General features: G+C 39.0%; 1 protein-coding gene, 1 long non-coding RNA gene and 1 pseudogene across 3 annotated transcripts; 2 read left to right on the forward strand and 1 right to left on the reverse strand.

Moving 5' to 3' along the window:
* Positions 1–1,085: 1,085 nt before the first annotated feature.
* LOC122083802 lies at positions 1,086–3,623 on the forward strand. 2 transcript variants are annotated; one of them, XR_006141725.1, is made up of 2 exons: positions 1,086–1,716; positions 2,969–3,623. It is a non-coding gene; the product is annotated as an uncharacterized LOC122083802 (long non-coding RNA). The 2 variants fall into 2 exon arrangements; XR_006141726.1 differs by lacking the exon at positions 2,969–3,623 and adding an exon at positions 2,514–2,846.
* Positions 3,624–6,897: 3,274 nt separating this feature from the next.
* On the reverse strand, positions 6,898–7,595 carry LOC122085179 (putative RING-H2 finger protein ATL69). The gene has a single exon (XM_042653643.1). It carries the CDS (start codon positions 7,480–7,482, stop codon positions 6,967–6,969), a length of 516 nt encoding a protein of 171 aa, XP_042509577.1. The 5' UTR covers positions 7,483–7,595; the 3' UTR covers positions 6,898–6,966.
* A 3,767-nt stretch (positions 7,596–11,362) lies between these two features.
* Positions 11,363–15,168, forward strand: LOC122083445 (annotated as a pseudogene).
* The last annotated feature ends 603 nt before the right edge of the window (positions 15,169–15,771 follow it).

Below are 15,771 nucleotides of genomic sequence, written 5' to 3' on the forward strand. Positions count from 1 at the left end.
TTTTCTCTTATTAGGTCATTACTAGAATAATTATGTCCTATATATATTATTATATGTTGATTTTCTCATGTTAGGTCATTTCTAGCATAATTATATCATATTGCATTGACATGGCTTCTATATTGCATATAAGCATAGTTATATAAAATTACCATTGCTATATGTAATATAGTCATATACTGCATGCCTAGGACACCTAGGCAACTCTTAGGTTGGCTCCTTATTGCCTAGGCGCCCCTCCAATGCCTTGGATGGTTGCCTAGTCACCTCGACAACCATGCAAGTATAGCTTTGAATCGAGATGATTGGAGAAAAATGATCCATGTAGCCAACTCCATTTAGTTGGGATTAGACTGAGTGAGTTGAGTTGTATAAATGTGAAACCTTAAGGCATGGAAAACGTGTAACTGCGAAGAGTACTGGGTAGCCTAGCTGTTTGCCTAGGCGTGGTATTGTGGTCATTGTGTTCTGAGGGTTAAAGATGAGGTCAGGATTTCAGGGACTCTTTTTATTTTATCCGAGGGACTCTAATTAACTCTGATTGCATTTCTTCCAAGATGGAAGAGAAGATAGGCAACCTCTCTTTGCAGAGTTGTTGACCTATTAAAGAGAATAAATTTTGTGATAGGTCCTGTTCCTGGTCAGAGATTTGGTGGAATTGCTTTTCCTATTCTTTCCTCGGACCCTCTTTCCCCGGATCCCACTACTGAGAAAGATGTTCACTAACTGAATTATCTCTATTCTTCAATCTGCTATATCTCAGAGGTACTTCTCTGGTATAAAATATTTAGAGCTGAAGGATACATAATGATATGCATTTTCTTCAAAAATGTTGAAATTTCTTGTCTTTGAGGAACTTGAAGATCTTGCATCCATTTGTTACAGTATATGTTAAATAACTAAATTTATTTGTTTGTTTCTTGCTGTAGGAAATAAGATGAAAGTCATATTGATCACTGTTTTAGCTTTATAATGTTTTTTTTTTTTTTTTTAGACATATTATGCTAATTCCTTTTATGAATTTATTGATCTCCCAATGATTAATGTTTTCTCTAGCTTATGTTATCTCATTTTTTATGCAGATGAATGGTGGTTACATGGCAATACTTGAAAAAAAAAAGTTACTTCCAGTTCACAGGAAGAAGTGGAAAGAGGCCAGAAGAATAGTCTGTTGTTGAAATTGATTTGCTGTCAACTTATTTGGTACACAGAATTTGCAAGATGGTGAACTGGTGGTTAAATTGTGGAGCATGTATTTGAAGAGTTGTAGAAATATTCGATGACATGTCAAGGGAGGACTGAAAAGAAAGATCATCTTAATGTTTTTAAGTCTTACTCAGTATGACAAGAATACTTGACAATTGGTTTGCGGAATAGCCTCTGCCTCTGATCTTCCATTTGTCTGCTATATCCAGTTCTCTTGGAAGGTGTTCAAGGAGGTGAGGCGATAGGAAGACATTTGAATAGGATTAACTTGAAATAACCCAAAACAGGTGAATAATTTCTTGCTATGCGGTGATATGGACTCATTTTCTCATTCTCCTATGACCCCAAAGATCTTGTGAAAGGACAAAGTGACATTAATGATGGTAGGGAGGAACATCAACAGAGACGCAGGAGGGATACTGAATAATCAGGTTGATAGGTGCTAAATCCATGAGAGAACAAGTGAACAGGAACCTTTGCATGGATGCCATCTTCTATGGAGAGCCGCAGGTATGCCAATATGCTTAAATTAGGGGCCCGTTTGATAACGTTTCAAGAAACGCGTTTCTGCCGTTTCTGTTTCCAGAAACAGAAGAAACGGAGCTAAAAGCGTTTGATAAAACTGTTTCGTTTCACTTATTTTTAGAAATAGAAATAGAAATTTTTACTTATTTATGGTTCAAGAAACGACCCAGGCCGTTTCTTGAAACAACTTGTGGCAATTCTTTCACCGGTTACCATCGACTTCTAAAAACATGACTTATCAAACACCTTCAATTTCGTTTATGTTTCTAGAAACGGAAATTTATGTTTCTGCCGTTTCTTGAAACAGAAATGACAGAAACGTTATCAAACGGGCCCTAGGTTTATTTGCTTGACATGTCTTATTTACTTATTGTTTGAGGCATATTGGCTTCAGTTTTATTTGCGATTTCTTCAATGCTTTTCAAGTTCATGTTGCATATCAAGTAATTTGTAGATTAATTTGCTACTTTTTCTTTTTGTTTCCCGGTAGGGTGGGGGGTATTACAAGGAATCCCTCATAAACCCCCAATTTAACTTCCACCACATAACCACCTCCCCGACTAAACAACTCCCTCCCCGCGAGAGGGAATTGATCCTAGGTCTCCGATATCAATGATGGAGACTTTACTACGAGACGAATGATGGTGCCTCAAGTAACCTTGCAGGTTCAAATGCTGTGAACTGCAATTGTTGCCATTTAAGCATCTCCATTGACATTTGCAGCTTAAAGCATAAATTTGACTATGGATCCATGATGTTGGATATGGAATCTTTCTTTTCAGGTTGTGAGTGAAAAATTCAGCTGATTTAGAGGATAAATGTGGTCATTTCCCATTTATGAAGAGAATGTGCCATTCCAAATCATATTCCAAGCCCTGAAGACCTGTCCCCTTACCCTTACTATACGGGGTTTTGTGTGATTTTGTGCTTTTAATGCATACCTTAACATACATATTCAAGTATGGACATGTAGATGAATGTCTATAAGGTCGTGGGGTCGTGGGCTGTCATAAGCTACCTGTATGTGCAATTTGGTCCGTATTCTGTATCCATAGCCGGTGTTCGGATAAAAAAATGAACTGCAAGTTTCTTATATCAATGTATACTTATAATTAGCTGTTGATGATAGTAGATGATATCATTTCATTTCCGTGTATGCTAAGGGATAATTGAGTTAAGCCTTTTCAGTTGGATTGCAGAAGTTCTAACGATTTGGAATGTCCTCAATTTGTAGCAGATCAGGTGGTAATACTTGGCTATTGTGGGACTTGCGTACTTGATCTCCATGTTCTCAGCTTCCATGATTGATGATCCAAACTGATGAGCCAGTCAATCCGGTCAGAAAGTGGTGGTAATTTTTTCATTTGGGTAAAAGTGAATGGGAAAAGAAAAACCATAAAGGTTCTTTACATGGCCCATAGAGGAAGGCTCTCATGTGTTGTGGTCTGCCCCTTAGTGACCGAATGGTTCACATAGGTGTGGTGCTTCTGCTCATAATTCATGATACCATGGTCTGAAAGTCATAATGTAATGTGCTTGATAATGCAAGTGCTAGCTAGTGTAGCTGCCAAGGGTCAGAGCTGGTTGGTTATATGGGCGATTTTTCTGTTTCTCAATAAAAAAATAGAAGGAAGAACATTTAATTGGACAATTCTAAACCACAAAATCGATCAGAGTCTCTAATAGAGAGTAATATAAGGCCCACAACAAGTATAATTGCATCCCAGTGTCAAGGCAAGGTATGCATGCCTCTTCAGGCTCAATCGCCCCTCATAACTCTTCTCTTCTATCCAGTTAGACCAAGGGGACCACTCTGCCTTCCTGGCCTAGCTCGTTTTCTGTTCTGCTTGTTCACACACAGTTGTTAATTGATCGTATCGAGTTTTACCCTCTAAGCCTTCAGCCTGACTAGTCCTTTGGGTCTATATTGACCCAACAATTGTATGTATCCGATCATTTCAGGGTTGAATGAAAAACATTTAATTTTTATTAGTAGCAGTGAGGAGCAATAAACATACTCCCTATGAGGTAAGAGGCGTTGAAACGTTGAAACTTACGTTATTTTTGTCAATTTGCCTGCAAGTTTTTTGACAATACCAACTTAACCCTCTGCAAAGTGACAGCCGTAGGCATGTCTCATCAATGGGCAATCGATGGATTAACTCTTCCTTAACTGTGTTCCTGGATAATATCTTCTACTGGTTTGGAGCGACCTCATAGATTGATAACAGTTGTCAATTAAGCTCCTCAAGTATTGCAGCAAAATTGACAACTCTAACCTCTTGCATCCAGCTTGAAGATTGAATTTGAGCAATTACCCGTCTGCACCAGTGAGGGTGTAGATGATATCCCATCACCTTTGGAACCTCTCTTTAATTTGCCAAAAGATGAGGAATTTCCACCCGTCAAATGAGAACATTTCAGGACAGGGCAGAGCCATTATATCGACAGAGTTGCTGGATGATTTAGACCACTCACCATTATCTCTTCCGCTCCTCCTCCTGTCCCCAACCACCTACTTCATCCAAGTGAACAATACCCAGCATACTCGAGATGAGATATAAGCTACGTGAGGTGCAGAGGAGTAACTGGTTGAACCAAGAGCAAAACCTTTCTGAATGTCAAAATTGAACTGGCCATTTTCATCGTGAGGTGCTGATGAGTAACTGGTAGAACCAAGAACAAAACCTTTCAGAATGTCAACACTGACCCGGCTATTTTTTATGAAGGTTCAGACTGAAATAGCGTTAGTTTGCCAGAGCTCCCAGTGTTATTGATCCATGAGAGAGAAGTCTCACACTTGGTAACTCCAAAGACCGACTCATTGATATCTTGTGAGAGCATTCTCACAGCATCATGTGCTGGTTAAATAGGAATGTGAGTGGGCGGCATTGGAGCATTGGTTGAAGCACAGATCTAATTTCTGGGTCGATCAATCCCCTTGGGTCCATCTCTCTCTCTCTCTCGGGCACTCAGATTGCTTTGAAGATGGGATCAATCAAATCCTTCGGATGGCAACCAGGCAATCTATCCCTTTATTGTGAGGGTAGGCACAAGCCGAACAACCCTATCTTAGATCAGGGCATTTGGTAGGCCTCATGCGAATGGCATGCTAAGGTCTCAACGCAGGCAAACAAGCCCCTACGTTCTCATTTTCACTATTATCATATTCGATTTTTCTCTGTGAAATGAAGAGCAAAACACCTGAACTTAACTTTCTCCCTCATACTATGGTTTCAAGTATCGATATCATGGATTGGTTACCGGTATCACTTCAGGAGTAAATCAGTAAAAAAAAAGAAAAAAACTTTATCTTTTTGATTAAAAAATAATAATAATAAATAAATACTTCCTTTTCAATAATTAAGGGCAAAGTGGTTGGTACCTAAATCTGAGCCTCATACATTAAAGCGCATACCATAGGTTCATTGCAGTTTTCTTAGATAATGTAGTAGATGGGAATTAGTGGTGTTAATATGCATTTATTACTCATCAGCCCTAATCCCTTTGATCCTGTATGACTAATTTTTTTTGCTTGGAGGATCTCATGCCTATAGATCATGGTTTACAATTTTACATGGACCAATAAGCAAAAGCCACCCAATACCATTAAGTGACATCTTGACTGCTGCTTAGGGAACTTGGATGGCTTTCCCCGTGGCATAATGCATACTCCTAACACTTTTCCATCTGTAGGATCTGACCACACTTCTTGGTTGCTAAATACTTCAACAACAACAACAACAATTCAGTCTTTTCTCAATTAATTGGGGCCGACCTCTGTTGCTAAATACTTCAAGGGTTAGAATATTGTTTAGGAAATTATTCCACTTCCAAACTGCTGGTAAGAACATCTTGACTTTCAAACTTTTTTCACAACCAAATGGGAATCTGTGGAATAGGGAATCTAAGACACAAATAACCTAGCTGTACGTGTGCGTTAAATGTACGGTTAGATGATGACATCCATCTCTCGTGTTACCATCATGAATGCATGGGAGGGCATTTATGAAGAAAAAAAAAATGCATGGGAGAGCATTTATGAAGGAAAAAAGAAAAAAACAGAAGGATAAATATCATCACCTAACCATTTGTGAAGCATAGATGTATTTGGTGGTGATTTAAACTTGAAATCTGAGTCAAATTAAATGGTCCAATTTCTTGGATAGCCCACTAAGGCCTTCTTCATCATCCTAATATCTGCTATTGGGCCAAACTTTTGTTAGCATAGGAAGGTTTATGGTCCCCTAATGACATGTCAAGATTCAATCAAAACAAAGTACGAGATAAACTAAAAGTTTGAAAATCCACATTAAAAGTAGGAAAAAAGTTTTCAACTCATGAAAATCGGTTTATCCATCATCCTAGAGTTCACAAACCCTTTTAGGGTTTTAGTACCAACACAAATACTTTCCTGATACCGTGCATGCATCTCAAGCCCCATGATCAATAGATTTCCATTCACCTTGGCACAAGAAAACTCCATCTTTAAATATATATTATTTTTAAAGAAATAAAAATGAATGCTTTAAAGGGTAGGGAAATTTTCAATAGGTTTTAAAATATAATTAACTGGCTCTAAAAGTTGACAAGTGGTCAATTCAAACCATACACTAATTATCCAATGTTTGAAACCGGCATGTCACCTCACAATAGGGAGAAGTAAATCCTTCCTACATAAAGGGAAGATGGTTAGAGTGCGGCCCTTGCGCATAGACACATGGGAGGGGGGAGGAAAGATCTGCTCACTTCTCATGAAATGGAAAATGATTTACATCTCTATTGTTTTCATTGGTCCTTGCACATATATGTGGAAGCTGCACTTTTCACAGAAAAACATTTTCCCAAACATAAAAATGATATTTGGATTGGCTGGTTAGGTTCACACCGACAGGTGCTTAAACAGAGTAAGTTAGGGTTAGGTTTTTCTCAACTCTGATTATTGAAAGGATTGGGTGCCCAACAGACCCAACTTAAAGCTGAACCATTACCAACCCTTGTAATGAATTATCAACTAAATTCAAATCCAACGGCTACAAAAAGGACCACATTGATTCTTTAATTTATTGTGAGAATTAAAAAAAAAAAAAAACCTAAATTCAATTGAACATGCATGTGAAACGAATTTATTGCAATTTACTTATAGGTCTATTTAATGAACACAACTAATACTTAACCTTCCCAACGAATTAATATTTTAATATATAATTTCTTTAAATAAAAATAAAATGTGAGTCACCTTGCGTGAAAGGCAAGTGGAACCAGCTCCGACAAAGGAGTGTCAACCGGCGTAGGAACCGGAGACGGAACCGGAGAGTTACGGCAGAGAGGACACGTGGCACTCATCCGGAGCCACTCGTCGATGCAGTCGGCATGGAAGGAATGCTTGCAGTCGGGTAAGTACCGGATGGTTTCCTTTGGACGGAACTCCGATAAGCAAATGGAACATGGGTCGTTGTTGGGCCTGGGTAGTCGTTTGCTCTCACCTAAGATCAACTTTGGGTAAGACTCTATAATGGGCATGTCAAGGCCCACCACCACAACCGTCGGCTCCGGCAAGGTTTGGTGGCTATTGGTGTCTGAGCCACCACCACCGTCGCCACCACTATCGCTGCCGTTGGCTTTGACTCTGACGCAGACGTAAGAGGCGAGCATTATGGTGGAGATGAGGACGAGAATGCCTACGGCGATGGCGATGCCGTAGCCGAGGTTGGCACCATTGGCTGTCTCAGTTGGATTTGCAGACGACATCACACACAGAGAGAGAGAGAGAGAGAGAGAGAGAGAGAGAGAGAGTCGTAGAGTGTGTGAACTGAAGTAGTGAAGAAAAGGTGGGAGAAGTGGGTCTAAAGGGCTGGTGTGAGTTTATGGAATTCCGCGGGAGAAATTTAATGGCTTTGGGATTCGGGTTTTAATGTTGACGGTAGGTTTAAATTTAATGGGAATTGCCTCCACAGGTTGGTGTAAGATATTGAAGGGAAAAAAATACGTGGCATGCATGGGCTGCTGGGACCAATTGGGACTAAGGTTCTGGTTTTTACCAAAAGGGAGAAAAGAAAGAAAAGAAAAACCTGGTGGGGGAAGGGATTTATTTGAATGGTGGGTCCAACCCTTCAACCCTGCCCGACCTTATATCTATAAGATACTATATATATATAAATTTTTTTTTTCTAACAGTGTCTGGCAAAAGATGATGTTTCACTATTTGCCACTTGATAGTATATGGGTTAATCTAAGTGATAAAGGACCAGACAAGCATCATATTGAAACAATTTTAAATTAAAATGAGTGGAGGAAGTAGTTGAAAAAAAATTCGTATTCTATATTCATTTCTATTTGATGACATTTTCGTAATTTTACTAAAAGTTCGAGAATTAGAATTTGACCAACTTTTCTAGCATACTTCGGACTAAAATTTAGTCATTAACATAAATGTGGGGTCTTTTATCACATGTACTAACCCATGTAGTCCATGCACTATCCAAGTGATAAATAGTGAAATGTTATACTTTGCTGGCCATAGTGGCACTTAGAAGGAGCAACATTGGTTCATGCTGGGGTCAGTATGGGCCCGCGGGACTAGTCAGGCCGAAGGCCTGGATACCCGTCGTTAGCAAAAAGAAAAAAAAGGAGCAACATTTCATTTTTTTTCTTGGATTGGGCCAGGCTTGGGCTTCACAATCAAATAGGCTTCCTAATGCCCTCAAACTGCACGATACCCCAATTGTGCAATATGGTTCATTGTGGCAACGCCTTATCCTCTTATTTTTGTTTTCTCATTTTGTAGAGTGACTTTGTGGTCTCATGGTTTGCTTCCCTACAAAACAATCATGCACCATTCTTTTGAAGAAAAAAGTTATATATACAAAGGGAGGAGGTTAGGTCAGTCGTCGGCTTTTCTGAAGTTAGGAACTCAATCAATGGGAGGGTTAGGAAAAGAGGGGTGAAGGAGACTTTTTCAAGGGGAGAAGAAGAGAGATAGATACAAATATGAAAATACTAGCGGCATACCCAACCTTTTCCAATATGCAAATTAGGGGATAGAGGATCATCACACATGTATCAAGAAACCTTTCCACTATGCTCTCAACAATTAACACGTGCCTGCCCGCTTATGATCTAAATATAGTGAACATGTCATCTACATCATCATCTGACCATGGCTATGAATAAGAAAAAGTAAGGCGGCCGTGTAAGAATTTTCTTAAACATGGCTTGACTATTGTTTTTTGTTTTCTAAGAGAAATATTGTTGCAAAATGTTGACATGGCTTGAACTAGTTTTTCTTTGGGTATGAACTTTATTTTTTTGATAGGCGGGGTTTGCTGTCAAGCTGTATGCCGTGCATCAATATAGGGCCAATGGGAGTTCATGCACGGGCATTTAAGAAGAGGGGTGGAATGATCATTTCACTGTCTCATGTGAAAAGGCGTAGGAGGATGCTGTTGAACAACATTTTTTTTTTAGTGATAGTTTGGGCCAATTGGACTTCAAGAGTCTCAAGTCATTAATATTTGGTACATATGATGTTTCTTATATACAGTTTAGGGTTATATCCAAATCAAACTTTTATTTGAGTATGAGCTATGGTTTCCAGGAAAGCCGCTTACTCAGGAATGGCGTTCTTTATGGCCTAAATATCTGCAAATGGGCCTAAATTTTGTGGGCAAAGATACCCACAGGTCCTTTGATCCATGTAAATAAAAGTTCAGCCAAAACCAAATAGCTTAAGCTGTCTCATGTCAATCACACAGATTAAATTTTATGGTGAGAGAACACTATCCCATAGTGCACATATACATTAATGCCTGTGGTCAATGAGAGAGTGCATTGCACAAGTGAACATCTTTAGCGTAGTCTTTTCACACCCAATGTATCTTGGTGTAGGTACACACTATCGGGTAGCTCTTTCTCTTGTCAAAAAGGGTGAAAGATTGTTCCCAATCTGTGTGACCCTTGTACTAATGCAGAGCCAATACCACATCATGCGAGAAATCGACATTCATGAGATTTTAGATGAGGGTGGGACAGTCATTTTGCACACTGTGTGAGTCATCTATCACGGCCTCACCAGAAGTCTTTGCCCATCCCAGTTTGAGTCTTTGGGAGGTGAGACTTGAGAGTGCCATCTCGAGATGACAACAAAATTCACTACAAAAGGTGTCATTTAGAATTTCCCCTTAGCAACGCTCCTCATTTGATTCTTCTCTATTGTTCCACTCGTCTTCCTCATATAAAGCGCGAGTCCTGAAGGTAACGCAGTCAGCAGAGTCAGCCAGAGAGGTGCCGTTCCGACGGTAAGTGCCCTCTTCGTATCTGAGCTTTAGAGCTGAGGTTGTTATTCTCATTCCTAAGATTCTCAATATCTTATTTATTTATTTTTAAATTTATCATCCTCTCTCTCTCTCTCTCTCTCTCTCTCTCTCTTGCTAATTCCACAGTTTCATTTTTGGGTTGAATTAGTAATCTGTTGATTCCAGTTGCTGTTTATGCATTCTTCTTCAATTTTAGGACAAAAAATTAGTCTGTAGACAATGTTTTTGAGTATCATCTCAAATCAATTTGCCAATATTGGTCTTGTTCATGAGTTTTTCATCGTTTTAATTAATCTGAATCATCCACAATTGCATATACTTGGATCTGGTTTCTGGAAACCTCAATTATTGTGCTCTAAATTAATCTCTTGTAAGTTTTTTGTCTCCCTTAAATCTTTGATATAGGCCCTTTAAAAAAAAAAAAAAAAAATTGGAAATTACAGTTATCCATAACCTAGTGCATGATTTGTTGAGGTTGGATGGCATCATAATTTCCTAAAATAGTACATGAGTCCTTAATAAGCAGTTGAAGGCAGGAAACTTTTATCATTTAATGCTTCATGGCATTTAAAAATTCTTCTAGTACTGAGGACATGCACTTGCAACACTAAGAGAAACTAAGCAGCGTATGATAAATTTCTCTCAACATGACACCTCGTGTGTGAAGGTGGCACTCATCCATTGTCAAAATGGCATTATAAATGTTCCCTTTTGTTCTCTTGAAGAATTTTAGGCTCTTTGTTTCTCTTACTGTATTGGTGTTGTCCTACTTGTGTCTGAAATTTTGTAATAGGTGGTTAACTCTCTGTACCTACGGAATGAAAACCCTGAAAACATATTAGCTTCATATCACAATTTGCATTTTTTCTTGAGATGATAGTTCTATAGCTTGCCTTCCCTATTTTAACTTCTCACATTAGATCTATCCATGGAAGCTTCAACACTTTTTTACGCCAACATACTTGAATAGTTGGTTTACGCCACACCACCATTATTATTCTTGATACGTACTTCAAACCCACGACCACCTCTTACTGGATGTTCGCTTCACTTTTCCATCAATACTACAGAACTTCCATTATCTACTGGAGTAGCTACACACTTGTTTTGTCTCTTTCACTCTCTTACATGACAAACTTAACAATGTGATTATAGGAGGTTTATGTAAAGCCCTAACATGTACTTTTGGTTATAAAGCATTTGAGTGCATTATTATTAATTTATTGTCGTTGCTATCTTATTGTTGTGTTTGGCAATCAGAGAGTATTGTATCTGGAACTCATCAAAGTGCCAGTGTTCTCAATCAGTCTGCCCCGATGTGTTCATTGACGAGCTATAGTGTTTGCTGAAGAGAAGCAACCTTACAGCTCCCCACTTTCAAAAGTGCCAGTAACCGTAAGAGGTACCTCTCTCTCTCTCTCTCTCTCTCTCTGACACACACACACACACACACACACACACACACACACACACATATATTTCACTCGTTTCTAAAAGGTGTTTGCCTTTATGTTTAGGATTTTCATAGTTATTAACTTTTTCTTCTGGAAAATTTCAGATTATATAATCTGGCTAATCTGATAAAGAAAGATACTTGGTCTTTCATTACAGTATTATCTATTCAGTTATGATTGAGCTTCAGTGTCTGATTCATAGATATCTGGTGCATGTTCGTTATGCCTTTGAAACTTATTCCATAATGCAATTGTTATGGAGCACCTGGCTTGTATGATAGATGGATTTTCGTTTTTGATTGTAGGTGATTTAGTGCTGTCTATTTAGAAGAAATGTTATAAATTCTTTCAAAAAATTTTAACTAAGATTTATCAGTATTATATTGTGTAGGGTAGTCAATGGGTAGGTTAGGGTAGGGTAGAGTTGTGGCCTTACCAATGCCCTTCAAGGCATGGGAGAGGCCTTTACCCTTGGCCTATAGGGTTCAGTAAGGTTTTACCTTATGGTGCACTGGTAATAAATTGCATTACTTTAGGTAAACGGGTAAGGTGGGTAAAGATTGTAGCTATATTCTTTAATCTTTTTGTTGCAGGTTTCGAATGGACTACAGGCTATGGGCTTAGATGTAAGAGTGCTTGTGTAGATTAGATGGGATTGTTTATGGGTGTATGGGCTATCTAGAGGTAAATGGGAAGGGTAAGACTCTTTCACCTGGACCTTACCCGTTTAATTAAGTGGTACGAAGTCCTTACTCTTACCCTACACTGTTAAATCTAAATGGTATAAAAATTCCACCCTTAAGGAGGGTAAATGGGCAACTGACTACCTGTTGACAGTCATTACATTTTGGAAAGATGTAATATGGCCATGCTGATTGTTGTTACTACAAAGGTAGAAAAAGATGGGGCCTAAAATTGCACCCCCTCCCTTCCCCTATATCATCATTTCTCACCTTTATTCAGATTCTCATGAGAAAAATTCAACCCATCCAACAAAAACAACACCTCATTTTGGTTGATTTCTGATCTATTTCTTGATAGGTCAGCTTATTTTATCGACTCTTCTTTCTTAAATTTATTAATGATAAAGTTTCTTACTACAAATTTTAGATTTTTTTTTGTGGTGTGGGGTGGGGTGGGGTGGGGTGGGGGATGAAGTTGATTCTACCTTTTTGTTTGATATGAGAAGTTGATTCTGCTTACTGTGAGAAGTTTTTCCGCAAAATTGTGGTCCATTGTACTAAATATTTTCCTGTGGTTACTAAACAGGAGGAATGTAAGATGGTGTTCTCCGGAAGCAGCCATTCTCCATGGTTTCCATCTTCCAATGCCCAGTCTTGAGGTTAAAAATAGGTAGTTCGTTGTAGATTTAACAGAGCATTCTCCTAGATCGTGGTACACTTTATCACCATCTTTCTCACCAAACTCTTTTCATACCATCTCTTTCTATATTGGCTTTGTAATTTTTCTTGATTGTTATGATTCTTGCATTTCTTTTGTATTCTATCGTAAACTCATCTTGGCTCATATATTCTATGCAATATGTTTCTCATATCTTCAATTCATGAAGAAGATTTAGTACTTTTATTTCGAATGAGCGTTCATTTTGTCTTTTATCCGTTTATGGATTTTTCCTTAAAATGAACTGAATTAGCCTTTACATTTAAACTTTGTTTTATTGTAGTTAGTGTTCTGGTATATTACTATGTAGAACAGTTCATACATTTGAGTTGATTCTACTTTCTCCAAAGGCTTTATTAAATATGCCCTTTTCCTCTCAATTTTTTTCTACCAGGACTCTGATTTTTAGATAGAACAGTTGGCCTCATTGAATATCTGATCTCTTGAGGTGTAACTGTACTTGAAATGATCATTTCATCTTATCAGAGGTTATGCAAAGAACTTTTGAAGAGATACCAGGATGAGACAGTGACCTCAACAAAACTTAAAAGGCAGCATAATCCTGCAACACCTTACATATTACTGAGACATGATTATGTTAAAATTTTGTACTTGATCTAATAGTGGGCGAGCCTGTGGCACAACGGTTAAGTTGCACTATTGCAACATGTTGGTCACAGATTCAAAACCTGGAAACATCCTCTTCTGCGAAGCAGGGGGTAAAGCTGCATTCAACTTGCCCTCCCAGACCCCGCAGCAGCAAAAGCCTCATGCATTGGGTTGCTCTTTTTTTTCTGTACTTGATCTAATGATTATTATTCAGGATAGATTTCTCCGCTTGTGTTTGACACCTGAATGAGGGATGGTTGGATGCTGTCAAGTTTGAAAGGTTGTAGTACCCATTTGCATATCCTAATTGATAGTCTCCCTTTAAATTCGGCATGTGATTCTGAAGATCACTTTCTCTGTCGATACTTGATGAAAAGAAACATAAAGTAGAAGACTACAGACTTTCCCATAATATCTAAGACCTCTAACAGCTAGACACAACATGTTTCAGCGCATGCACCAATAATATTTTGCTTTTGGATAATGTTCAACTCATGCTCAATTCTGTTTCAAGATAATATTCCTTTTGACTGCAGGACATCAGTAGAGGAGATAAAGTCACTTCGATTAATCACTGCCATTAAGACCCCATATCTACCTGACGGCAGATTTGACCTTGAAGCTTATGATGCCTTGATGCATACGCAGATTTTAAGTGGTGCTGAAGGCATGATAGTGGGCGGCACGACAGGTGAAGGGCAACTCATGAGCTGGGATGAACACACATCATGCTCATTGGACACACAGTTAAATGTTTTGGTGGATCGATCAAGGTGATTGGTAACACTGGAAGCAACTCAACAAGAGAAGCAATCCATGCCACTGAACAGGGTTTCGCAGTTGGGATGCATGCTGCCCTTCACATCAATCCTTATTATGGCAAGACATCCATGGAAGGTATGGTTGCTCATTTTGAGGCCGTTCTTCCTATGGGGCCTACGATTATCTGCAATGTTCCATCTAGGACTGGTCAAGATATTCCTCCTTCGGTGATCCACACTATTGCACGAAGTGCTTATATGGCTGGTGTTAAGGAGTGTGTGGGCAACAATAGAATCAAAGAGTACACAGATAAGGGCATTGTGGCGTGGAGCGGCAATGATGATGATTGTCATGATGCAAGATGGGGCTATGGGGCCACCGGAGTGGTAGCTGTTGTTAGCAACCTGGTTCCAGGATTGATGCGAGAGATTATGTTTGAGGGCAAGAACTCCTCTCTGAATTCAAAGCTCATGCCTTTGATTGAGTGGTTGTTTCGTGAACCTAACCCCATCGGCCTGAATACAGCTCTAGTCCAACTTGGCATGGTGAGGCCGGTCTTTCGGCTCCCTTATGTACCTCTTCCTCTAGCAAGGAGGGTGGAATCCGTGAATATAGTGAAGGAACTTGGACGTGAGAATTTTGTAGGCGATAAAGACATACAAGTTCTTGACGATGATCAATTTGTCTTGTTGGGTCGGTATTAATTAGTATGTCCTTTTAATGCTGGTCAATTTACATTGTTTACAGGGTTATGTTCACTCCAAAATGCCCATTTGTGAGGTACAATGGTGATAATACTATCATACTATTATCCTCCCTCCTTTGTGACATTGGGACTTATTTTATGATCAGAAGTATGGGCTACACTTTTAGAAGGAATTTTTGCTGGTTGAGAAGATTCCTGTCTATCCCTTGCTCCTCTTAAAATGCTAATTGTGGATACTATGTTTTATCTTGTGTCGTAGTTGATAATTGTTCAGTTTTATTTGATAGAGAATGTTTGACCAATATTAATAGAAGTGGTACTTTCTTATCTACGGATTGTGGGCAGCAAGTAGTAACCTGAAAGTAGTTTCTCAGAAACGCTCTTAAAATCAATAACTTAGAACTTCAACTTTAGAATCAAATGTCAACGTTAAGCCCCCTTGAATATGTTTGTGTTTAGGCCTATCTGTAAAATCAGATTTCTTCTAGAGACACTGCTTTTCTTGCTGCTGTTACTATGGGCTGCAATTACCCGACTCCCAGTAATCACTGCAGTGTCTTCTCTGACTCCAGTATTTGCTTCATCTCTTACTTCTCCTCTGATAGGTCTCGTCTCCCTCGATGATGCTGCCTCTGTTGGGAATTTATGAGCAGATGAATTTAGTGGTTCTCACCTTCAACAGCAATAGCAGCAGAGGGGTATTGGTGGTTTGTCACGGTTAGTGTTGATTGGGCAGGGCTCTCATAGAGCTGCACATCGAGCATTTTAGCCACTGGTGGTGGAGTTAACATAG

Source organism: Macadamia integrifolia, chromosome 7, assembly GCF_013358625.1.
Source record: "Macadamia integrifolia cultivar HAES 741 chromosome 7, SCU_Mint_v3, whole genome shotgun sequence".
NCBI lineage: Eukaryota > Viridiplantae > Streptophyta > Magnoliopsida > Proteales > Proteaceae > Macadamia > Macadamia integrifolia.